General features: G+C 42.8%; 1 protein-coding gene across 1 annotated transcript in view; it reads left to right on the top strand.

Moving 5' to 3' along the window:
* Window positions 1–27,193, top strand: part of ST6GALNAC5 (ST6 N-acetylgalactosaminide alpha-2,6-sialyltransferase 5) — a 303,483-nt gene that overhangs the window by 270,159 nt on the left and 6,131 nt on the right. The window contains exons 3-4 of the mRNA XM_074221141.1: window positions 215–624; window positions 7,766–7,873. Coding sequence (XP_074077242.1) covers window positions 215–624; window positions 7,766–7,873 — 518 coding nt within the window. The remainder of the gene's footprint in view (window positions 1–214; window positions 625–7,765; window positions 7,874–27,193) is intronic.

Raw genomic sequence — 27,193 nt, 5'->3', positions numbered from 1 at the left:
TGGGAGGGAAGGAGGGGAAGGAGAAGACCTGGTTTTTAAACATTTACAATCCCATCCCTAGCACTTAATCAATATTTATTAAATGCCGCTGAATCAAAACACTGGGCCTCCTTCAGCTGCTGGCACTGGGGCAATGCCCAATGCCCCAATTTTGCTAAGGATGCCCCTGTTCCTCCCTTTAATGGTCCCCCTTTGTTTCTCTGATGCCTTACAGTCCCTGAAGATGCACTGCAAAGACTGTGCCCTGGTGACAAGCTCGGGACACCTTCTGGGGAGCCACCAGGGAGAGCGCATTGACCAGACGGAGTGTGTGATCCGCATGAATGATGCACCCACCCGTGGCTATGGTCGGGACGTGGGCAACAAGACCAGCCTCCGAGTCATTGCCCATTCCAGCATCCAGAGGATTCTCCACAAGCGCCAGGAGCTCCTCAATACAAGCCAGGGGACGGTGTTCATCTTCTGGGGGCCTAGCAGCTACATGCGGAGGGATGGCAAAGGGCTGGTCTACAACAACCTCCAGTTGATGAACCAGGTCCTCCCCCGTCTAAAAGTCTTCATGATCACCCGCCACAAGATGCTGCACTTTGATGAACTCTTCAAACAGGAAACTGGAAAAGACAGGTAAGGGAGCTCAAGGGCAGGAGGTACTGAGAAGCTGCCCGGGGCTGCCACTGCTCCTGGGGACTGATGTCTCATGCTGGGATGGTCAGGTTCCTCTTCTCCACTCTGACATTCTCTGGTTCTGTGACAAGATCTCTGGGGTCCCTCCCAGCTTAGGCACTTATCTTAAAGAGGGCTCTTTGGGTAGCCTTTTCTGAGAATTAATCATGGGATCCCAGCATCATGGAACCAAAGAAAGGTAGACTGGAAGAACCTTTAGAAATCCTCTGGAAGGAAGATTTAGAGGTGGAAGTGACCTTAGGGACCATAGAGCTCAACTCCCTGCCCCCACCACACACACACACACACACACACACACACACACACACACACACACACACACTTTACAGATGAGGAAACTAGAAGCTGAGTCTCCCAAGTGACTGTTGGAGCCTCTTAGCAGCCTTGAACAGCCCATTAGTAGTAGATCAGGAACTGGAACCAATCGATCAATCCACAAATATTGATTAATTAGCATGTGGCATGGACATCAAAATCAGCCCTAAATATGGCCTCCCTTTGGGGAACTTTTATGGGAAATCTCTGAGCAGAGAGGGAAGAAGCTCCTCCTCTTGTTATTAGGTCATTAAACCTAATAGATAGGCCAGTGGCAACCAGTTTGGAGACCCACCATCTAAATCTGGGAGACTTGCCAGGGAGATCTAGCTGCCCTCTCCAATATTTAGGAGGCATCATCCTGTGCTAAACACATATTGGATAGGGAAACCAAGGGGCCTGGGTTCCAATCCCATCTGGGTCACTAACTTCCTGTATCCTCATGGGCAAGTCTTAGTTCTTCATCTGTAAAGTAAAGATCAGAGGAGAAGATGCCTAGGCCCTTTTCCTCTCTAAATCTGTGATCTCATGTTCCCAACCTACCTGCTAGAGTCCTCTGCTTTATGTCATGTATAAAAGAAGCCACCATGGGTGGCGTCTGTCTCTCTCTTTTAAAAAGAACCCTTGGCAATTAAGATGAATTATTTTATCATAAAATATTTTGGATACACAGTTCAGTTACCACAATAATCATAACGGGCGTTTTCCAAAGCATTTTGAAATCTTCCAGTTCCTTGGTCTGCCTTTCCTCCTTTCAGCCCCACATTTCTCAGGTGGGACCACAGGCAGTACGCTCCCCGGTTTACAGATAAGGACATTGAGGTACAGTCAGGGCAAGAGACTTGCAGGAAATCTTGAAGCTCACAAATGATGGCAGAAGGAGTTGATTCTCAGGTCTTCCTGGATGCAGCAAAAGGAAGAATTCCTGAGCTAGAAGAATTGGAGATTGCTGGAAAAATTGCACCCAGAAGAGTAAGAGGGAAAAGATATACCTTCTTCCTCCCTCCTCTAAGAGAAGAAACATGGCCTTGCACACAAGGGGAAGCACTGAGTGCTTATCCATCCTAGACGGAGCCCCTTCCTGGGAGGAAGCAGTCCCATGGTCCCTGCTCTCTTGTCCAAAAGTCCCTAAATAACTCTGCCTGACCCTCCCCCTTCATACCTCTCTCATAGAGATCTACCATCCCCATTGGAGGGGAAGCTCTTTCAGGGCTGGCAGAGTTCTTTTCACCTGTATTTGTATTCCTGGTACTTAGCACAGTGTGGGCACACAGTAAGTTCCTAATAGACAATCTATCCATCTATCTACCTATCCATCCATTCATCTGTCCATCTGTCCATCCACCTATTCATCCATCCATTTATCTAGCCATCCATGTATGCATCTATCCATCTAGTCACCCATCACCCATTCACCCATCTATCCATTCCACCTATCAATCTATTCATCTATTCATCCATCCATCCACTCATCCATCCATTCATCTTCATATCTGTCTATATACCCATCCATCATCTATTTAGCTATCTACTATCATCTTTCTATTTATCTTCCATCCATCATCTATCTATCTATCTATCCATCCATCTACCCACTCATCTATGTATCCATCTCTCTCTCTCTATCTTCTTCACAAATGAGGAAAATTTTGATCCAGACTTGAGCCCAGGATTATAATTATTATCATTATCATTAGGCAACAGGTGTTGTACTTGGAATCAGGAAGACCTGAGTTCAAATTTTGCCTCATATACTTACTAGCTATCCAACCATGTCACATCACTGAAACTCAGTCTGCCTCAGTTTCCTCATTTGTAGAATTAGGATCATAACAGTACATAGCTTTCAGATCTGGTTGTAAAGATCCAATGAGATAGCGATTAGATAGCTTTACATTGAGTAGTAAAGCCTAAGGGACTAGACATAGCCAGCAAGTTCTATTCCTCTCCTTGTCCTGTTTCTCCATAGGGTTGGACTAGAGGTGGGATTGAGGCAGATGAATTCTGCTGTTGTTCTTTGGGTGCTTATGACCTTCAGGACCCTCCACTGCTTCTTGTAACTGAAACAAAGTCTGGAGCTGACATGGACGGGACCCCTCCACCTGGCCACCACCACCCCTGGCCCTGGAGGGTTTCTTCTGCTCTGTCTAAGAAAGTGTTCAGGTTCTGTGTAGCTTGGAGCCTAGGGGGAGTGAAGGTCATGACAGCAATTCAAAACTTGGCTCCAAAGTTTGATGGTTTCTTTATTGAATTCAAAAAGATAAGCAAGACCAAAATGGAAGGAAGTGAATGTCAGAGATGTCATAAGAAAGGGATGCTGTTTAGTCTAGTAGCTTAGAAAAGAAAGGAAAGTTGAGTTGGTGGGATTGGGATTTAAAGAACTTTCTCACCATATTAAATCAGAGGAGAAAATATCCCCAACGCTTTGGGGTGAGGAAACACTTCAGGAGACATTGATTGCACCCCAGTATCCTCTGATATTAGAAAGAAACTGTACTTGAAAATAACTTTATAATTGAATAAGGGGACATTAGGAAAATACGATTGAGAACCAATATTATAGTAATTAGATAACGGAAGCATAAATGAAATAACTGCAGGAAGAGCATTGCCGTGGAGATTATAAATGAGATTCTGGTGGAGCATAAAGCCCTTTAACTGTAATTTAGTGTGCACTATAGAATTATCAGCTCTGTGTGTTACTTCATCATATAAAAGAATATTTGATAATTTCCCCTAATAAGCACATGACAGCTCTTCATATTCTTTCATTACAGATGATTAAGGGTAAAAAAAACAGGAGAGCTTCCTTTCTTGGGCAAGGGTTCAAACCTTTGGAGAAAGTCATTGCCTTTGTGCAGGGGTTTCTATGGCATCTTAGCCTGAAAGAAAATGGAGCCAGACTGAGCCATGAGAAAGTCACTTTTTTAAAGGCAAATCACTTGTTTCTTTTGTCTCTCCCCTAGAATTCTTTCCATTTGTACCTGGAGAATTGAGCCTCAAATTCCCTTCTCTCCCCCAGATTTGGCAGAGGGAGATGAGGAGCCAAGATGGGTGGGTTCCAAAGCGCCCCAGTCATTCCCACTTTCCTGATTCCATTTCTCAGACTACACAAATGAGCTGTGATTCTCCTGTGAGCTTCTGCATCCCATACCAGAATCACCATCCAGTTCCAGCCCCACTGCCAACCTGGCAGAAACAGGCTGGCTTGCCCTCCCTTCCAGGAAAGTTCTGAGGTTCTACCTCTCTCAGTTCCTCCCCCAAACCTGCCCCACTTCTTACCTATACCCTTGGACCTTTCCCTCAGAAAAAAATAGACCTGACTGCGGCATCAGGGGATCTGATTTCTTGTACCACCTCAGGAGATGGCTCTTGACTGGGGGTTTATACAACCCCTCCACTTCTCTCTGTTCCTCATCTATAGAATGAGGGGGCCAGAGTAGATGACTCCTGAGGTTCCTTTCAGTTCGGTTCCTATGAACCTAGGAACTAGATTATTTCTAAGATTCTTTGCAATTCTAGATCTTTGCTCTATGGTGCCCATTCTACCACCACTCCATCCCTATCCATTCCCCAAAAGAGAATAGAGGAGCATCAGATTAGAGCAGGAACAGACCTTAGAGACCATATGTTCCTACACCTTCATTTCACCATTGAGGAACCGAGTTACTTAGCTGGGCTGCATGAACCTAGACAACCTAGACACACCCTCTGGCATCAGGACTTGAAGGTGATGGAGAAAACAGGGACAAAGCATGTCATGCAAACTGGGGGTGCGGGAAGAGAAGGGGAAGCAAAGAACTGATTAAGTATCTACTAGCTCTCTCCTGTCTGGTACCAAATCTGTGTAATGTGACCACAAGGGAAAGAGGGAGGCTCTCTTGATAGTTCATCAGGCTCACCTTGCACAATGCCAAGACCATGGCTCTGGGCACCAGATCAGTTCTTATTGGCAGGTTTGCAGCTTGATGCCATCCTCTCTAATGGTTCTAAATCTAGCTTGGAGACTTGGGTTAGGCTGCCCAGGGGAGCAATCAGCCTCTGCATTAAGCCTGAAGAGTGATGGAGGAAACAGCTGACTTGATGGCATCCCCTGGCACCCTCATACTCTGTGTGCCCAGCTGCCAGGCTCAGAGCACAAAGGGACTCTTTGTGGGCTCACATGTATTCCTGTATCAGGGAATGGGGTAGCAGGTAAGGTGGGTACTGGACATTCTGAAGAAGGGTTCCCCTGGACCCCTGGCCCTTTCCAGGTATGGTGCAAAACTGATTTCCTTCCCCACTCCCACCTTTCCAATTCCAATCCCCATGAAATGAAAATACTAGGAGGTTCCTTAAAGAGAAAATCACTGTTGACCAGGGAGGGGCACCATTTAAAAGAAAGCTGCACCTGGAAATCTCTTATGCGTCTCACACAGAACACTGAGACTGGAAAAAGTCAGACAGTCTGACCTTGGGGAGAAGGTGTTTGAAACTGGCTAATGAGGCAGACCAGAGCCACTATGAGATGAAAATAAAGCCAAAGAGGGATCCACCAAGTCATGGAAACCAGTACCCCCAGAGGAGACTGGCAGGAGCACAGTTATGGACAGGTTCTTCTGGGTGGAGCTTCCCTGGGCTCATCCTCTAGTGGGATCCAGGAGACTGGAGGACTGAGAAAGATGGTGGGATTTTTGGTCTTTTCAAAAGAAAAGAATTGGACCCTAAATTATGCAGGGCAAGAAAAATAAATAGTCCCCTGGACACTGACAACACAGAGGTTCTCTTACCACTGGGTCTGTTCCTTATTCCAGTGAAGGATACCTCATCAAAATCCGAAGGACAGTGGAGGGATCAGTATCAAGGACAGATTGGTTGATTCATCTTATCTGAGGGAACATTTCACCATAACAGACTCACTACGTAAAGATTCCTGCTTACTTGTCCATTCCAGAACTTCTGAATTGGAAATCGCTTCAGTAGTCATCTATCCAGCCCATTCCCCATAGTTTGCAACTACCACAGCCCCAGGCAGTCCTCATGCAGCCTCCACTTATTGGCCACTAATGAGGAGGAAGGTCAGCAGTAACCCTAGCAGCCCTTTGAGCTTGGACCACTCTCCTGAGAAATGGGCCTCTTTGCCAATTCCCCATTGCTCCTGGTTTGGGACCAGATAGAACAAGTCAAAAACTCTTCACTAGCTCAGTGATCTTTAGTGAAAGGTGGTTAAGAGACCAACCAACCCAACTCCCTCATGTGCTAGAGAAGAAAAAGAGAGACAAAAGGGGGAAGGGATGGCTTTCCCTAAGGTCACACATGCAGGTAGGGAGTAACAGAGGTGCAATTTTTACCTGTGCCTTTGAACTCTTGACTCAGTGTTCTTGCCATTGCACTGCCTTGCCTCATCCATATGACTTTAAAGTCTTCTTCATGTCACCGTGGAATGGAATGGTTCAAATTGTTCAAGTAATCTGATTAGAATTCCACCCACTGACCTCCATGAGAGACCTGATTGTTGGGGACTGGAGGTGACCATGTCTCAGGCCATGCCAGAGCCCAGTAAGTCTTTCCAGGCTGGGGGGGCTGCAGGACTGAGAACAGAAAGCTCTCAATCAGTGTTTGTTCAGTTGAATTGAATGGGGGGGGCAGAACTGGCGTGGATTCCGTATGTCATTCAAATTATCCTAGCTAAATTTTCAAAGCTTTTTGCCAGACAGCAGGCTAGGAACAATGATCTTTTTGCCCACAGCAATTCCTAAAGCATCAGACCTTAGAGGTGACCAACATGTGCATGAGATGGAGAGTCCCTGGACTGATTCAGATCAACTCAAGTCAAAAAAGCACTTTTTAGACACCCTCAGCCTGCCAGGAACTGTCCTGGATATCCTGGGTGAGACAAAGGCCAACGTGAACTCATTCTCACCTACTAGGGTGATAGTGATGATGATGGTGGCAGTGGTGGAGGAGGAGGTGATGGGGGAGGTAGAGGAGGTGGTGGTGGCAGTGACAGTGGTAGTGATGGTGGTGAAGGAGGAGGAGGTGTTTGGGGGTGGGGGAGGTGGTGTGAAGGGGGAGGGGGAGGAGGGAGGGGGGTACTTTTCATCTTAATAGTTAGAACATAGCACTCATTCAGAACCTTAAGGTTTGCAATAGCTTTGCAAATAGTAGTTCCTTTGATCCTCACAACAACCCTGGGAGGTCAGTGCTATCCTCATTTATATTTCACAGATGAAGAAACTGAGGCTGGGGCTGCCTAAGGTCACACAGCTAGAAACTAGGACCACATTTGAACTCAGGTCTTTCTGATTTCAGGCCACTGCTCCATCCAGAGCATCCCTGTTTGTTTGATTGCATTTAGTAGTAAATGAACCTTTTATAAAGTATAGCAAAAACGATTTTTAAATGGCGTGGTTTTCACTTCCTTCCCTGTCAAACGAAGGGGCCATTCTCCAGGAGCTCTGAGGCTGTTTTCAGCTCCATGGCTCTCCAAGTCTATTTGGTTGTTATACAAGGTCTGGCTCAGATTCTGTGACTTCACTGAATCCCAGACATCGGCTTCCTAAAATGGTCTCTGGGGAGATATCGATGTTTCTCTGCAGCCTCTAGATTTCCAATAAATGTTTATGGCCTTCAGTCTTTCTGTTGAATAGCATTGTAATGTGTGGCAAGTCCAGGGAAGAGATTTCTGTGTGATCGAAGACCCAATGACAGAGGTTTGGGGGTCTCTCATCTGTATATTTGAGTAAGGGTTTGTCAACCTGGAAACTTAATTGTGTTTTCCTTTCAGGAAGATCTCCAACACTTGGCTCAGCACCGGCTGGTTCACAATGACGATTGCATTAGAGCTCTGTGACCGAATAAATGTCTATGGCATGGTGCCCCCCGATTTCTGCAGGTAGGATTTTTTTCTGGGTGTTTTCCTCCTTAGCAAAGGGAAAGGAGTGGGTTCTAGAAGCAAAGTGGGCTGGATTTGGGGACCGGGGTGGCCCCCAGCTCTGCCACTTGGGAATTCCACCTCACTAAGGAGGCCTCCATGTCTTCACCGGTCCAATGAGGGGGTCAAAAATAGAGGGCATGTGTGAGGTCCCATCCGTGCTCAACATACAAGCCTAAATCTTATCCTGAAATGATTGATTGGGAACATCAACACTGAACCATGTCTAACTGCCTTTTTGAAGCAATTAATGAACGTGTCCCAAGGTCTGATTCTGAAGGTAACAAACAGCATTTAATTATGTGGCATCAAATCTCGAAAGTTTTTGTTTGTACTGCCAGAGAATTAATCCATCTTGCGGGGCTCGCATCTCCCTTGAATATTTATCAGCAGAGCCAGGCAATAATTGGTGTGATATTCATGTGAAGTGAGCATTAAGAAATATTCGGGTTTTTCTCCTCTGGAAGGAATGTGGTGATTCTTTAATGAGCTAAAGAGGGCCATTCTGCCAGTTGGGACTGTTTTCTAAAATTAAACTGTTCCTCAGAGCCTGACTCTCTGACTTGTCTCATCTCTGCGATCTCTCTTGTGTCTGCGAATCTGGAACCGAATGCATGGCCTCGCTTCATTGGAGAGCAGTTTATTTTTATTTTGAAAGGAGTTTGGTACATCACTTTCTCTGATTGGCCCAAAGGGCACCACCCGATTTATTAGGACTCAAGGACAATTTACCCATGATTAATCAGGGATGCTTCATGGGAAGAAAACTCTTTAAAATATTTTGATAACTATATTTCAACAGAACTTCCTTTGTAATCCTATGTAAACTAATAAAGCTACCTGTTTGTGAGGAATTTGGGGTGTCTTGGCATGGACAGTCAGTCAGACACTCACAAAATCCTGAACAGCCCCTCCAGGGACCTGGCCCCTTGGAGAGGGGGTGAGGGCTGGGCAGGGTGGGAGTGACCAGAGCCACTGAATCTGGTCTCATTCACTTGACTCTTACTAGCTGTGTGACCTTGATTGCCTCACATCCAGGACCATCTCCAGTCGTCCTGAATCCTATTTGGCTCTGGAGGAGAAAGTGAGGCTGTGACTTAGCACTGCCGCCCCCATCTCCTATATCCAGTTTATGTGTTTATCATGGCATCACCCCCTGACATTGGGGTCTTCTCTGAAAATGAAGGACAAGGATCAGAGCCACTGAGAGGGTCCCACATTGTCAGGAAGGATGGAAGGGTCACCAGAATGTGATATTGATGCCACTTGGAGTCCTTGGTTTGAGGGACAAGTCTCATTCACGACATAATCAGTCCCGTGTTCCTTCTCCACTTCGAATTGATCGCAGAGGGGCCTGTGGCCGCCCAATGTGTGTCACAGTGGCCCACACAGAACAATACCACCCAGCTGCCCATTAGCTAGTGAGCCGCTCCATGGCCTGTGGATTCCCCAATCTGTCATCTGAATCCAAAGAATTATCCACACTGGGCCAGGCTCTGCAAGTGCAACCTGATGGTCTCTTGTTTCAAGCCTTAGGGGGGCTCTTCCATGGATCCAGTGGCCCCTTAGGGGTCAGCAATTCAGTCATGACCTTCATGGGCTTTACTGAAGCATCCTTTTCTGGCCAAGAGAACCAGCCAATCCCTAACAGGCCCTAATTCAGGGTCTGCCCCAGGTCCTTCTGCGGGACGGGGGAGGCCTATCCCCACTCCACTCCAGCCAGGGTTGACCTCTCCTTTCTGAAAACACAGCCTCCCAGATCCACAGGGAGACAGAAGGGGCTGCTGAGGCCAACAGGTACCAGGGAACTACTCATTGATGGTGGAAGGGGAGCAATTTGTCCTGCATCCAAGGAAGGAATTTGGCTGCTGATGGATGTGCTGATGACAACCTGGGCAGGGGCTAGACGAGGAGAAACAGGACTTTGCCTCCTTCCCCTGCCTTTGCTTCTGACTCAAAATGTTCTGCAGCCAAGGTAGAGAGGATCTTCTGATTCACTTAGCTGGGTCAGGAAGGTTTCTGGAACAGAGCGCTTCTAGCCAGAGGCAGTTGGGCAGTCAGTCAATAAGCTTTGTGAAGTGCCTACTATGTGTCTAACACCTTCCTAGAGTAAGTGGTACAGAGGAAGGAGCACCAGGTCTAGAGTCAGGAAGAAGATGCTCCTAGTTGTGGGACCATGGATGAGTCATTGACTGCTGCCTGACTCAGTTTACCCATCTGTAAATGTCTCCAAGGGTTGGTGTGCGGATTAAAAGAGACCACACACACAAAGCTTTGGCAAACTCTTCTGTTACCAATAATATCTGGTCACTGGAGTTCTTGGAGCCTGAGAGTGTTCTCACTGACTTTCTATACCCCAGGGGTGACAGGAGAGACCTGCCTGTCTCCCAGAATGGGCAGAGAGTCTAACCCCTTTTGGCCCCAAGGAGAAACCTTCAGATCACACCTTATGGATGAGGAAGCTAAGACCCACAGAGGCTAGTGGACTACAACCACTGGGTAGCCAGGACTGGACTATCTTGGGCTGCCTGAGGAAACACCCAGGACAAAAACCAGGGAGACCATAGCCCCTCACCATCCGTGCAGCTGTTTCAGGTGCTATATTGTATAGATGCCCTGGATGATCTGGAGAGGGTTGGGAAAGCATAACCAGAAAGATGATGGCCTCCATGCCAGACCATGTTGCCATAACAACAATGGTGATGGTGATGATGATGATGACCACAATGGGCACATCTCACCCTTGTAACATTTACAAGGAGTTGGGGAGAGGCAAGACCAGAAGGGAACAAATCCTAGAAACCCTCTCTTGGCCAGGCACAGCACTAAGGGTTTTATAGATCTGATCTCTTTTGACCCCCAAAACAACCCTGAAAGATCAGTGCTATGATGGACCCCTTTGTACAGTTCAGGAAGCCAAAGCATGCCGAGGTTAGTCCAAAGTCACACAGCTTAGGGAGTATCTGAAGGTTCTGATACTGAATTTAAAGTCAGGTCATCCTGACCCCAGGTCTGGTGTTCTATCACACTACCATCTAATTGCCAATAATATTATCCTTATTTTATACTTGAAGAAACTGAGGCTGAGATCTTGAGTGATTTTTCTCAGTCACACAGTTATGAAATGTTAGAGGCTATATTCAAACCTTCTGGGAATCAATGAAGGATGTGAATATATTAGCCCAACCAAGAGAAGTCTTTAGGGTGACCCATCAGTATCTTCAGCTATAGGAAAGGCTGTTATACAATTGAGCAGTAGTTGGCAATTCCAAAACTAGGAACAAGGAGTAGCAGCAGATTTAGCCTCAGGGTAAAGACCCAAAGAGACCTGGGCCCCCTCAAGCAGACACAGCCTTCCTTCCCACCCAAATCTGGGTGGTCACCTGAGGCAGGGGCTGAAGACATTCACAGGCAGCTACAGGATCGATGGGTGATGACGGGAGAGGCCCTGTTTGCATGTGACAACCTGGGCTCCCAAGATAGGACATACAGTTAGTCATGGACAGAATCTGGGCCACAGGGAGCTGAGTGACCATAAGTCATTTAACCTTTCTCATTCTCAGTGTCTTCATTTGTAAAACAGGCACAAAAATAGCTCTTGTTCTGCACGGGCTTGTGAGGATCAAATGAGATAAGATGTGTAAGATGCTTAATATTTGATAATAATAGTAGGTGTTTAATAAAAGCTTGTTCCCTCCTATCTTCTTTCCTTCTTTCCCTCCCTCTTTCCCTTTTTCTTTCTTCCCTGCCTTCCCTCCTCTTGATTCTTCCTCCCTTCCCTCTTTCCCTCCATATTTTAGTACCTTGGGGGCACCTCCAGGGTTCTAGGGATAGCTTCAGGGGATAGGCGTTGTCTTTAGAACACTCTAACTCATAAACCACCATGGTGGGGGATGCTGGTCTAGAGAACCTCTAAAGACCTTGCCAGTGTTCAACCTCAAATTCAAGGTGAGGGAGTCCTACCTGGCCAGGAGCATACTCACTCTCCAGGCAAAGGCGGAGGGGGCATGGACTGCTCTACAAAGACGGATCTATCCAGAAGCCAAGGCAGTATCTGCAGCCCCACCCTCCAGCCGGGGAAGCCAACAGTGGGCATATCTCCCTCGCCAGGCAGGACACTGGGCTTACTGTGACTCTAGCTTTTGAAAAGCCATTTGGCCAAGTGGAAAGATTTTCCTCCCTGTCATCTGAGGAGGAGGCCATCCTTTCTCAAAGACCGAAGAGTCAGCTGGGAAGTCCTAAGGGATTAGCCAGGGTCCCATGCCTCAGAGTTAGAATGAATTATCTAGTCTACTTCTTTCATCCACCCGCTTGGAAAAGCAGATCCAAAATTCTAACCCTGGGCTTCTCACTCCAAAACCAAGACTCTTTCAACTCTGCCTATCACTATGTCCGTTGATTAGAATAGAAAACCCCAAATGAAGTGAGTACCTAATGATAAGGAACAGGGAAAATGTGACAGAGCAATACCAAAGACGATCATTGAGAAATGATGAGCGCAGGATACAGAGGTATCAGAAAATAACAGAAAGGCAGCCACACCACCGTCAGTTTCCTGACCAGTCTCAGTCCTGGAAAAATGATGGAACCCTCCTCCCTTCTCAATAAAGATGCAGGGGCTACCGATGCAGAAAGCCACATTTGGGCAGGGATCCTGCCTTTACTGACTTGACTCAATGCCTTTTTCCATTACGACAACCCTAGTGATGATCATGCCAAATGTGCTGGCCTTCTGGTCCTCACCTAGGAGCCTAGGGCCAGAGACTCAGAACCCACCAGTCCTATCCTTCATTTTACGAAGCCTGAGGCTCAGAAGAGTGAATTACTCGTCCAAGTTGTCAAGGTAATTAGCCTCAGGTGGGGTTGGACTCCCCGGTCTCTACAGAGTTCAAGGGGCTGCAGCCCCAGGGGCTCGTGCACAGAAAGCCACAAATGAGGCCATTGGAAATAGCACCAGAGACAGCTCCGAGACATATTCCTCTGCAGCAGGAGGCCTCTAAATCATGCCCTATCTCTTCTGGAAATCAAAGCCTTTCTCTTCAGATGGAATATAAATTGCTGTGAATGATCTCCTCTCACCGCCTTCAGAAGGAAGGTATGGAGCGATATCTCCGGCTCAGTTTCCATTGTAAATTGTTTGCCATCATAATGGGCTGCACATTAAAATTCTGCCTAATAATCTGATTTCCGGTCATCCTAGGTACATTAACAAGTTTACAACTCTCTGTTCCCCATCGTTTCTGGAGTATTAATTAGTGGTGTAATGGTTCAGAGTGATCACCACCATGGAACTAAATTAATATCTCATCCATAATGTGAAGGACATCTCAAAGGTACCATGAATATCAGAGAGTTGATTCTGCTAGAATTATTAGCCAGAGAGCATTAATAAAGCTGCCAGGACAACAGGGGAAGTGGGTTTTTTTCCTCCCCTTGGCATCCATCCATAGTGCAGAATAAAAGGAAAGTACAGGATTGGGGCTGAATACTAATGCTGATGGCAGTGTTTCCGTTCAATCCATCCATCAGTCAGGGCCCTAGGAAGCATATATGGGCAAGCATGGTGCGGGCCCCTGCAGTCCCAGGACCAAAAGAAGAGTCCCAAACCCTGGAGGCTTCACACAGAGCCAATTAAAGGGCAATTGTTAAATACACCTCACGTGAAGTCATCAGTGGTGCCACCTCTGAGGCCACCGGGTTCTATGACCTTGGGCAACTTGCTTAGTGTTCTGGTTAACTCTCTAGAAGTTTAAGTTACAGAGAAGATGCTGATCTGCCTTGGGGGAGGGAGTTCTTGATAGGAATGAATCACAGGTCTGGTCCCTGACCCCTTCTCTGACCAGTCATCACTATGCCAGTCATTGTGCCAGGGATATCATCACACAAAGAAAAGCACACCTTTTGTTCCTAATTTTGATTAAATTAAATTAATTAAAGTTTTAAATTCCAAATTCTATTCCTCCTTCCTCCCAGATTGCAAGCAGATACTGGTTATACAGGTGCAATCAGGTGAAAATCTTCTTATTAGTCACTTTGTACAAGAAGATTCAAATAACAGAAAAAAAGAACGAAGGAAAGTTGAAAAAAACCATCCTTCAGGGGTGGCTAGGTGGCCCAGTGGATAAAACACTGGTCCTGGAGTCAGAAGTACCAGTCTCAGATACTTAATAATTACCTAGCTGTGTGGCCTTGGGCAAGCCACTTAATCCCATTTGCCTTGCAAAAACCTAAAAAAAAAAAACATCCTTCAGTCTGTATTCAGAAAATATCTGTTCTTTCTCTGGTGTGCTTTATCATTAGTATTTGGGGATCGTCTTGAATCATTATATTGCTGAAAATAGCTAAATCATTCAAATTCTTCATTGAACAACATAACTGTTACTGTGTGCAACGTTCTCCTGATTCTGTTCATTTCATTTTGCATCAGTTCATGTAAGTCTTTACCAATTTTTTCTGAAATCATCTTATCATTTCTTATAGCACAATAAGATTCCATTACTATCATTGACCACTGCTTATTTATTCATTTCCTAATTGATGAACATCCCTTTGATTCCAATTCTTCGCCACCAAAAAAAGAACTGCCTTTCTTTGAAGGTCTTTGGGATATAGACCTAGCAGTGGTGTTGCTGGTTCAAAAGGTTTGCACAATTTATTGCACTTTGGCCATAATTCTGAATTATGTTCCAGAAAGGCTGAAGCAGTTCACAACTCTACCAATGATGCATTAGTTTCAGTTTTCCCATTTCCCCTCCAACATACAACATTTTCACTTTTTATCACATTAACCACTCTGAAAGGAATAAGGTGGTACCTTAGATTTGTTTTAATTTGCCTGAGATCAGTAGTGACTTAGAGATAGTTTAGAGTTCTTTGACAATAACCTGCTTATATTCTTTAACCACTTATAAATTTAAGAATAATTTGTATTTTTTATAAATTTGGAACAGTTCTCTGTTTAGTTGAAAAATGAGACCTTTATCAGAGATATTTATTGCAAAAAATGTTTTTCCCAGTTTTCTGCTTTCCTTATAATTTGTTATATTGCTTTTTTGTGAAAAATTTGCTAATTTTACATAATCAAAATTATCTATTTTACAGTTTATAAAGCCCTATATTTTATTTTGTTAAAAATTCTTCACTAATCCATGTACTATTTCTTGTTCTACTAATTTGAGTCACTCTTTACGTGTAAATAATGTACCACTTGTGACCTTATTTTGGTATAAAGGTATGAGATGTTGGTCTATACCCAATTTCTGTCATCCTGTTTTCTGGTTCTACCAGCATTTTTGTCAAATAATGAGTTTTTATCCTAAAATCTTGGCTCTTTAAATTATCTTATACTAGATTATTATGACCATAATATATTATGCCAGAACACCAGGGGAAGTGGGTTTTTTCCTCCCCTTGGCATTCATTTATCCAATTTGTGCCGAATCTATTCCACTGATCCACCTCTATTTCTTAGCCAGGTTGTTTTGATAATTACCTTTTCATAATACAGTTTGTAATCTGCTATGGTTTGACCACTTTCTTCTGCATCTTTATCATTTATTCCTTTGATATCCTTAAACTTTTTTTCTTCAGGTAAATTTTGTTATTATTTTTATAGCCCTATAAGATAATTTTTGATAGTTTGTTAGCATGGTACTGACTAAATAGATTTAATTTTAATGATCATTTTCACTATATTGACTCTGCCTATTAATGAGCAATTAGTTTTTTTTCCAATTGTTTAGATCTAAGTTTATTTGTGTGAAAAGAGTTTTTAGTGGTATTCATATTGTTTCTGTGTTTGTCTTGGCAGGTAGACTCCAAAATATTTGTGTTGTTTTCATTTATTTTAAATGGAATTTCTTTAATGAAATTTTCTACTGTTTCTATGATTTGTTCTTTCATGTACTTGCTTTTTATGATAGATTATTCAATTTCCAATTAATTTTCCATTGTCCTTTACTGAATGTTATTTTTATTGCATTATAATATGAAAAGGTTACATTTACTATTTCTGCTTTTCTGTATTTGTTTGTGAGATTTTTAAGTCCTAATATATGATCACCTTATGAATATGTGTCATGTATTTCTGAGAAAAGAAGGCATATTTTTTTCTATTGGCATACAATCTAGGGAAATTATTCCTTTCCAGATGGGTAATGGAAACAGGAGAGCTAGAGCCCTACTGAAAGGGTGTGATCCAGGCATCCCAAAGGATACAGCCTTGCAATAAGGCAAGAGGTGAAGGTGGAGGTGAAGGTGGAGATGGAGGTGGAGGAAGGCCTAGGGATACTCTGCAAAGACCTGGCAATAGAGTGAATTTGTAGAACAGTTTGATTGAAAAGTAAAATATATGAGGGTGAGTGATATATGTCAGAAAGATGGGGCTGCAACTGAACTGTCTTAGGTTTTCCATTTATTTTAATCTTTTTATTTATTTCTTTATATGTTTGATCTTTTTTTTAATTTGTATTTATGATATTGACTGGGACAACTCCTTGTGTGGGAATCCCTGCTCCCTCCCCCCCCCCCCCCCAGGTACAGATCAGCTGCTCTTTGAACTTTATACTTTGAAGAGATACCCAAGCCATTGAGAGGCAGAGTGATCTGCCCCAAATCCCAAAGGCTATTAGTGACAGATGTGGGATTGAACCCATGTCTTCCTGATTCTAAGGTCACCCCTCTATTCAGTACTTCATCCTCTGGAATCAATTGCAGAAGTGGTTTGTTCTCTGCTTTTAAACAGGAGCTCATAGTCTCTTTAGGGTCATAAAGTCTTTGGCAGTCAGTTTGGTGAGGTTTATGGACCCCTTCTCAGAATCATGGCTAAATGCATGAAAAATGAAAAAGGTAGCAAATTGTAATGAAATGTGGTTACCAACATTTTTCTTTAAGTTCAGAGTGACCAGATTAAGAACCTCAGCTGTCAAGTAATTGTGTTTATTTGAAATATATAGATATACATCTAGGTCTGTTAAATGTAAGACACATGTGTTCATAAAGTTTATAATGATCGTATTGACTTTGAATGGTTGTTTCCAATTATATTGCAATTATCTTCATTTTCTTCCCTGTTAAGTGACTTGGGGTCATTGAGTTCCTGGTGAGAATCTCTACTAGAGATAACATTTCAATCAGTAGTTTTGGCCACTTGTTGATTCCTCTGCTGGGAAATAAAGCAGTCAGCAAATAATTATTAAGCAGCTAGATGATGTAGTGGATAGAGCATTAGCTCTGGGTCAGGATCTGAGTTCAAATCTGACCTCAGACACTTGACACTTATTAGATGTAATCACCTTGAGTAAGTCATTAAGCCCTGATTATCTCACATACAAGGCCACTTCTACTCATCCTGATGCCTATCTGACCACTGGACCCAGATGGTTCTGGAAGAGAAAGTGAATCTGGTGACTTCACACAGCATCTCCCTCACTCAAATCCATTTCATGTGCTTGTCATGGTATCACCTCCTGATGTCATGGTCTTCTTTGAGACTGAAGGACAAACACCATCATCATCTGCATCATTAAGAATCTACTATGTGCTAAGCTCCAAGATTTAACTAAAAAAAGAAAAATCTCTATTCTCAAAGAGTTTACGAGCTAATAAGGAAAGATAACATACAAAAGGAACTAAAAGGAGGGAAGTTTAGAAAGTACCCGACTTAAGGACCAGGGAGGAAATAAGAGATGTTCCAAAGAGCATCCAGATAAAAGATGGAAGATATTCTGAGCTGAGCTTCCTTATTAAATCATTCCCAGTCACCTGATAAGCAGAGAGTGGTAATGAGCCAGAGTCCTAAGTCTGATGAGGTTGATAAGATTGTCCCAGAAATGGACTTCATGGGACCAGGGGGGAAAGACCAAAGAAATTCCAAGGTAGTCAGCTAAGTAAGAAATAAAGTGTCTGAGTTGAGTTCCTTCTTCAAGAGAGGTTTAGAATTCATGGACCCACACTTCAATCGGAGAGAGAGGGGGTAGTGAGAATGAGAGAATGTTGGACCCTATAGATGAAAGATTACAGGTTGCCATGACTTGCATTCTCCACATTTAATGTCCCATTCTTTGGTGAAGACAATTTAGACTTTCAAAGCCAGGGCCACAGAAAATATAAGGGGGTAGAGTGGAGTATACCAAGATGGAATTTGGTGCCAAGTGATAGAGAAAAGATCATTAAAGCAGGGGTTGAGACTGAAGTCAAGAAGAAGATGCCAAAGCAGAGTCAGAACACAGAGATAAAGGGGCAGGTATAAAACTACAGAATCCTAAAAATCAAGTGCAACTTGAGGCAAGAATTAAAATATTTGGAATGTGAGAGTTCAACTCATTCCAAGGATTAAAGATATTGTGAATCCAACAAACATCAAGAAATAGACCTCTCAGAAGACAGGATCCAGACATCCAATTACCTTAGAGATTTTTTTTTCAGGACCAAACAGAAAGACAAACTAGAAGGAAGCTGGAAGCCAGCCACCAAAGGATTAGTGGCTAACTGCCAAATCCATAACTGACTTTTCTACTTGGAGGGATCCAGAGCATCTCCCTCTGCAAACCAGAGACCCTAACTTTTCCATACCTCTCCATCCTAGGGAATTCTTGCCCATGTTTTCCCATAAATACTATGGAGATTCAATCAACAAGCAGGAATATTCCTCTTCTTTTAAAGTCAGAAATAATCTCAAGGACAACTCTTAAAAGTAGATTTTGTAGGTTTTGTTCTCACTATATACTTGAGGTGGTGTCCTTTCAGTAACTGGCCAGAGCTATGTTGCCTCTCCATGTTTTACTGTTTCCATGGCAATGGATATTGTGCTTATGGTTTTTGTGGTGCTGCTTTCCTTGCTCACATCACATCTCACAAGTCTCCCCAGGAATCATCAAGGTCTTCTGAATCAGTATTCTTCAGAGCTCAGTGATATTCCAATATGCTTTCTCCACTAGGCAAAGGAATTTGTGATTTCAGCCATTTGGAAACTTCCTATGCACCAAGAACTGGCTCTTATGTAAGATGGTTAGGTCTATAAAACACTTCCCAAATGGTATTTCTTTTGACCCTCAAAACAACCTTGCAAAGGACAGGGCTATTAAGACACCTATTTTGCAGAGCAAGAAAATGAGGCAGTCAGAAGTGAAATAACTTATCAGGATCACATATCTCTTAAGTATCTGAGGTTGGATTTGAACTCAGGTCTTCCTGAGTCTGCTCATCTAGCAATCTGGGAATTGTGGTGCCCTTAGCTGTCCTCAATGATAAACCTCAAGGATATATCTCTGTATTCATTACCTGCACATTGCATTCATCCACCATAATTTATTCAAGCATTCCCCAATTGATAGGCACTCATTTTGTTTCTAGATTTTTGTTACCTTGGGAAATGTGACTCTAAATTTATTAGGATCTTTTCTGGTTGTCATGAAACTCCCTAAGATATAACCAATAGAATCTTAGGGTCAGAGTTTTCTTATGCAACTTTTCTTTCCGAATTTTCTTACAGAATTCTAAATTAGTTCACAAAATTATCAAACCAATTCGCAACAGCAGTGAATTTTCCTGTGTTCCTACAAGCTGGCCAACAATGAGTTCTCTCATCTTTTTGTGAGTTTGTTGGATGCAAATTGATTTAAATTTGTATTTCTCTATTAGACTTGAAACCCTTTTTCAGTTGATTATTGAGAGTTTGTGCCTCTTCTTTTAAAAACTGTTCATTGGAGTGTTTTGACCTTTTGTCTAGTAAAAGCAGGATTAAGTGACTTGCCTAAAGTGTCCCAAATAGCTAGTTAATGGATCAATCAGTTAATCAATAAGTTTTTATTAGAGACTAGATATGTTGCAGAAACTGTGCTAGAAGGGGAGGCGGGAGAGAAAGACTGAGAAAAAGAGAGACAGAGAAACAGAAAGGGAGGAGAGGGGCGGCTAGGTGGCGTAGTGGATAAAGCACCGGCCCTGGAGTCAGGAGACCCGGGTTCAAATCTGGTCTCAGACACTTAATAATTGCCTAGCTGTGTGGCCTTGGGCAAGCCACTTAACCCCCTTTGCCTTGCAAAAAAAAAAAAAAAGAAAGAAAGGGAGGAGAGAGGGAGGGAGAGAGACAGAAATGGAGAGGGAGAGATCCTTATTACACAGTAAGTCCAGGAAACATTTGAGGGCTCATGCATTCCACAGTATAGCCATGCTAGCCCATTTGCTGTTTTTCACTCAGGATGCTCCATCTCCTGTCTTTGGTCCATTACCCAGGCTGTGTCCCATGTCTAGAATGCCCACCCCCCGCCTCACCCCCACTTCTTAGAATATATGATTTTCTTCAAGATAAATCTCCAAATCCACAGGCATCCATTCCTGGGCACCATAGCTGCTAGTGGCTTCTCTATGATGACTTCATGTCTGCTTCTTATGACTGGTATATCCTCCTTTACATTCATTTTCTCCCACTCAACTTGAAACGCCTCAAGAGCAAGGACTGTTTTCATTTTTCATTGTGTCTGGCACATAATCTGTGCTTTCCAATTAAGCAATTGATTACCTAGAGTTTAGCAGATAAATTGACAATAGTCTCTCCTGATGCTTGTTATGGTGGGAGAGATGTGGGAGAGAAGTGGAACCAGTTATGTGCATTTAGAACTGGATGAACGCCTGGCCCCAAAGGACGTATCCAGTGACCTCCAGGAGTTGTGATCAGCCAGGGTTCTCTTTCACATTTTTTTAGCAGCAACCTGGACAAAGATGAACTTATCATGTTTTCATATGACACAGCTGGGAGAGGACATCAGATGATAAAGTTGGGGTCTCCAATGATCCCAACAGGCTGTAGATTTGGACTGAAGTACCAGGTCTCAAACTCCTGGATCAAGGGAACAGATTAGGAATAAAATATATTATAGTCAATGATCCTTATAGTATAATATATGACAAACCAAAGATCCAAGATTTTGGAACAAAAGCTCATTAATTTGACAAAACTATTGAGAAAACCAGAAAACAGGATGGCAGAAACTAGACATAGACCAACATCTCACCACTTATAACAAGATAAGGTCAAAATAGGTGCTTGATTTACACATAAATGGCAATAAGTAATAGTTTATATACACTTATGGATAAGAGAAGAATTTAGAACCAAAGAAAATAGAGCAATGCAAAATATAAAATAGATCATTTTGTTTATATAAAATTTAAAAAATTTTGCACAAACAAGACCAAAATAATCAAAATTATAATAAAAGAAAAAACTGAAAAAAACATTTTTGCAGTAGTATCTCTGATAAAAGCCTCATTTCTCAAACATGTAGAATAGGAGTCAAAATTTATTAAAACTACAAGTCATCCCCAACTGATAAATGGTCAAAAGATATGAACAGGCAGTTTTCAAAGAAACCAAAGCTATCTCTAGTCTTATGAAAAATGCTCCAAAATTACTATTGATCAGATAAATGCAAATTAAAACAATTCTGAGGTACCACTTTATACCTTTCAGAGTAGCTAATATGATAAAAAGGGAAAATATTGAATGTTGGGGGGCTTTGGGAAAACTTAGAGCTGTGAACTGATCCAACCATTCTGGAGGCAGTTTGGAACTATGACCAACTAGGTCCGTATCCCAAAGATATTCAAAGAAAGGGGAAAGGAGGGGCAGCTAGGTAGCACAGTGGATAAAGCACCAGCCCTGTAGTCAGGAATACCTGGGTTCAAATCCGGTCTCAGACATTTAATAATTACCTAGCTGTGTAGCCTTGGGCAAGTCACTTAACCCCATTTGCTTTGCAAAACCTAAAAAGGGGGGGAACCTCAAAAGCAGCCCTTTTATGGTGACTAAGAATTAGAAATCAAAGGCATGTCCATCAGTTGGACAATGGTTAAAACAAGCTGTGGTATATGATTGCAATGGAATAATATTGTCCTAGAAGAAATAACAAAGAGAATGATTTCAGAAAAACCTGAAAAGACTTACATAAACTGATGCATTATGGAATGAAAAGAACTAGCAAAACATTGTACACAGTAACAGCAATATTGTTCAATGCAAATGATTTAGTTGTTCTAAGCAATACAGTGATCCAAACCAATGCCAAAACATTAAAGCACAATATCCACCTCCAGAGAAAGAACTCATTTTGTTTAAATACAGACTGGAACAGATTATTTTTACTTTCTTTCATTCTTTTTTTTCTTTTATTCTAGTCTTTTTGTACAAAATGACTAATACAGAAATGTTTTTACATATTTGCACAATTGCTTACTGACTTAAGAATGAGGGAAAATGGGAGGAAATGAGGATAGAATTTGGAACTCAAAATAGTTTTAAATTATTTTTTAAAAGAATTAAACTTCATCAAAGAAGATGAAAATTAAGTGGGATAAATATCAAGTAACACTGGAGCTCAAGAAATCAACTTCACAACTACTAATAGGGGAGCTATGACTGTGAAATGAAACTTTAGGATCCACCACCTCATTGAGTTACTGAGTGCAATGGAAGTCATAAAAGCTATTTTTTAAAAGAGCTAATACTGCAGTAAAAGAGGAGTAGGAAGGCAACGGTCCCAATGTATGCTACCATATTCACACCACACCTGGAGTAATATGCTTAATGAAAAATGCCACAATTCTAGGAAAACAGTAATTAGTCGGAGATCACTAGAATAAAGCAACCAAGGCTTGCCTTACGAGAAATGTTGCAAGAATTGAGTATATTGAAGTTAGAGAAGGGATTACTTAGGGAGGGTCTGATAGTAATTGAAAAGCTTTCATGTGGGTAAAAAAAGGATTAAAAGAAGGATTGAATCCAGAAAGCAGAACTGGGAGAAATGAGTGGAAATAAGAAGATTCCAACTAAATGAAAGGGGAAAAAATTTCCTCCTCATTAGTGTTACCCAGAAATAAAATGGACAGAAGACTCCCTTTCATTCAGGGGCTCAGAGCCAAGGCTGGGTGGCCATTTCTCAAGGATTCTATATTATAGATAAGCTTATGTTCCTACCAACATCAGGATTCTTCCTGAAACATCTAATAGAAGGGAATTAGGGATAGCTCCAGGCAGGTGAAGAATAACCTTCAATAATGAGGTTATTGAACAATCCACAAACCTCTAGAAAATACCTACTATGTGTCAGGTTGACATTACTTATGGATATACAAAGACAAAAATGAAATGGTCCCTGGCTTCCAAGAGCTTGCATTAGGAGACAATGTGGATACATAAAAGCATATCCAAAAATAGTCCCCTCTGCCCTCAGGCAATACTCTGGATGGTGGCTTTTACTCATTAGATTCCTTTGGACTTGAACCCATTTGCTTTAAATATTTCATAAAGGATTCTATTTCATATGAAAGTTTTCAAAAGCCCAAATAAAAACAAACATATCTTTTTGCCACCTCTTTGGTTCCCCCACTTGTGGCTGGTCCAGGGTCTTAAGGGCATGAGCAATCAGGAATGCCCCAAAACAATATGGTGGGATATGACCAAGGATCCAGGCTCCCAATTCTGCAACTTTCTATCCTATGCTCTTCTGCCATGTGAATGTGTCAGAAAGAAAACTCCTCATGGGCAGGTCTGGTCTGGTTTTGTTTTTTTAACCTTCAATGACACACAGGTGCCTTGTATCTGCATTGGATGTGTCTTGTACATACATGAATGTGTGCTCTTTATATGTGTCACATCACACACATGTGTTCTTCCCTCATATGTAAACTCCTTGAAAGATTTTGCTTTTGTCTGTAACTCAGTTGCTGGTGGTGCAGGAGGGCCTAGAATCAAGAAGACCCAAGTTTAAATTTGACCTGAACACTTGCTGAGTGACCCTATCACTCCTCCTCTGTCTGCCTTAGTTTCTCAATTGCAAAATGGAGGAAATAATAGTAAATAATAATAAGGATAAAGATAATAGAAATAATAATAGATAATAAGTCTAGAGGCTTCATAAATGCTCTCCCCTAGCACCCAGCCCAGGGTTGAGCCCCAGCAAGTACATCAGGGCCTGTTGCTTTCGTGATTAATGAATTCTTCCAGATTCAGTGATTGCTTTGAACCAAACTCTAGCACCAGTCAAGTCAAGAAGCATTAAGAAGTGCTTACTATGTGAAAAGCCTGGAGGATGCCCCCCAAAAGGGTAAAAATTAGGCACAGCATGTACCAACTGCACACAAACAAGATGGAGGCAGAATGTGCTGGAGAGAACTCCAGGGAGGAGGCGTGACAGTTATGGGCAGTCAGGAGAGGGCTCCAGAGAGTGGAGGGAAGCCTGGCACAATGGCCAACACCAGCAATGCCTACTGTTCCCTTGATTGGTCTATAAAAAAGAGACCCAAACAGGATGGAGTCAAGTCCCTTCAACAATAAAGCTGAATCTTTTGCTCTAGGATTGCTGGTAGAACAGGCACAATGACAGGTCCCATCTGTGGGGAGGGTCCCCAGTGGGGGCTGTTATCCCTGGAGGAATGCAAAAATGTCATTGGAAAAATCAGAAGAATTGGAATTTGATCTGAAGTTTAGACCATGGGGCATGTATCAAACTCTTCAAATTACAGTGCCACTAACCTGAGTCCAGGGCCTCTGAAATTCTCCAATTGACCATTCTCTGCCCAGATGTCTGTTCCCCTGCCTCTCCCATCCTCATTGCTGCTGACGGATAGCTAATGCCTGTCTGGGTGATTTATCATCTTCCCCATGAGCATGTCACCTCCCTTCTCTTCTCCCTAAGTCTCTACTGGTCTTGATAAAGTAATGATGTTCCAGGCCAGAAACACAAAAAGTCTGTGGACTAGGGAGATGGGAGGGGGAGAACCCCAGAGGCCTTTGGGTTGTCAAGTCCAAGAACTTCCCTAAACTACTAAGATATTATGTTGCCAAGGGTTTTATAAATGATTACAGCTGACATCCCAGCTTCCAAAATGCTAACACTTTCAATGCAGGCTTATGGGATCAAAAATTCCCAGCTGGAAGGATCCTCAAAGACAACTCTTCCGATATCTCCATTTTACAGATGAGAAAACTGAGGCCAATAGTGGTGAAATAACTTGCTCAGTCATACATGGAGTAACTGGGGTAGCCACCATTTGAACCTGGGTTCAATGACTCCAAGTTGTAGGATGCTATTTCTGTGGTGGAAAAACTCTCACAGAATCTTTTTTAATCATTTCATTTGATGGAAATAATATCCATGGCCATCTAGTTCAACCTGACATGAATTTCCCCAAGACATCCCAGCAACTGGACATCCAGACTTGAAAACCTCCGGTATGGAGGAACCTCTCATCTCTAGAGATAGCCCATGCTAACTTTGACAAATTTTAATTTTTAAAAAATTCATCCTTATACTTAGGCAAAGTTGAACTCTTTCAAATTACTCCCCAGTGTCCCCAGTCCTGACCTCTGGAACCAAGCAGAGCCAGTGCAATCCCTCTCCCAGCTAAAAGACTGTCATGCCCTCTTCCTCAGGCCACACGTTCCTTTAACAACTCCTAGTCTGAAATGATCTCAAGGCTTTTCCCATCCTCACCTCCCTACTCTGGACACTCTCTGGACTCTCAATGTCTTTCCTGAAAGGCGTTGCCCAGAATTGAAGACCATCTTCTGGAGTAGCCTGATCCAGACAAAGAAAGCCATGAGGAAGAGCTTCCAGTCCTTGGTCATGGCTCTTAAAAGCTAAGACACACATAGCACCTTTCTGTCTCTTGCTGATCTTTTAAAATTTTGGATTCTACCACTTTGGAAATGAGCCCATGTCAGTCCTTGAGATTATGGCACCTGCATATGCAGACCACTCCTGTGGTATAATCTCAAGGTCCCCAGCTGACCCATCCTCCTCTGTCCAAAACATCACTGTCCAACTTCATTGTAGGATCCAGTTCAATTTCATAAACAAAGTTGTACACATCTCAGTACCAAGAAATGGGGAAGATTTATTCTTGGGAGAGATGTTATATTTGTCCTCAAGATGCCTACAGTGCAGTAGCAGTAGGGGACACAAGTCTCAATAAATATAATACAAAATAATACACCATAAGTAACTTAGAGATAGGCAAAGTGTGGTAAGAGAACCATGGTGTTTGTTAACTGAAGGGATTAGGGAGGCCCTGTTGGGGACAATGACATATGAGTTGGACATATGATGGATGAGCAGGAGTACAAGAAATTGAGAGGTCTGCTAAGATCAGAGAACGCTGAGAGCAAAGGCAGGAGGCTGTTCAAGGTGTGATCAGGGTACCATTCAGAGGCCAGTGGACTGGAATCTAGGTTGAAGATGTGAAGAGAAATCATGTGAGATGAGGCTGGATGGACATGGTGGGGCCAGAGAGGGAAAACTGGATACCAACAATAATTCACATTTATTCATATTTCACCACAAATTTACTTTCTTCTATGAACACTGTGAAATGGTGTTTGGCCTTTCTTCCACTTTTCCCAACTATATTCTCTCTCTCTCTCTGGTAATATATCCCATGTGTTTGCCAAGCACTTTCTTTACAATACCTCTGAGATCAAAGCAGTGCAGTCATTATTCCCATTTTACAGATGTGTAGAAATAATAAGCCTCATGGCAGTGATGGCCAGGGTCATTCCCCAAGGGGGTACTCACAGTATCAGGGAATCACAGGCTCCTAAGTTTGTATATTTAGAGCTAGAAGGGGCTGTAGAGATGTGTCAGATAAATTCTGTGTCAACTTCCATTTCAAAAGTGATCTTGTTTGGGGAGCATGCCAACACCCCCAATGTAGAGTTGAAGAAACCAGGGCAGCTAGGTGGCACAGTGGATAGAGCACCAGCCCTGGAGTCAGGAGTACCTGAGTTCAAATCTGACTTCAAACACTTAATATTTATATAGCTGTGTGACCTTGGGTAAGTCACTTAACCCCATTGCCTTGCAAAAACAAACAAAAAAAAAGGATGAAGAAGCCTAGTTACCTAGAGAGGATAAGATGATAGAGCCAGAAAGCTCTACATATGAAGGAATTCTACATAGGTCTTCTTGGCGTTATGCCATGTCACAGGTACTAACAGTATTTGATCACTGGATGTTAATGGGGAGAAAATATGAAACATCAAAAATAACACTGGGATCTAGGATATGATGGAGAGGTTGAAGAATGGCAGTGTCAACCAACACCATGAGGCCAAAAGAGCCGGTTTGGGGAAAGAGATGACAAATCAGTAGGATCATTGTCAGAGTTCAAGAACAAACATGGCGGCCAGTGTAACAGGACACCATTTCCACAGAGGAGGATATGGTGGCTTTGGCTTCCTTCTGCTGATTCTCAGTTCCCCGCTCCACAGTCTGCTCCCTGTCACTC

Source organism: Macrotis lagotis, chromosome 2 (assembly GCF_037893015.1).
Source record: "Macrotis lagotis isolate mMagLag1 chromosome 2, bilby.v1.9.chrom.fasta, whole genome shotgun sequence".
NCBI lineage: Eukaryota > Metazoa > Chordata > Mammalia > Peramelemorphia > Peramelidae > Macrotis > Macrotis lagotis.
Note: the sequence above shows the minus strand (reverse complement) of the source record. Positions and strands in the feature narration are given on the sequence as shown.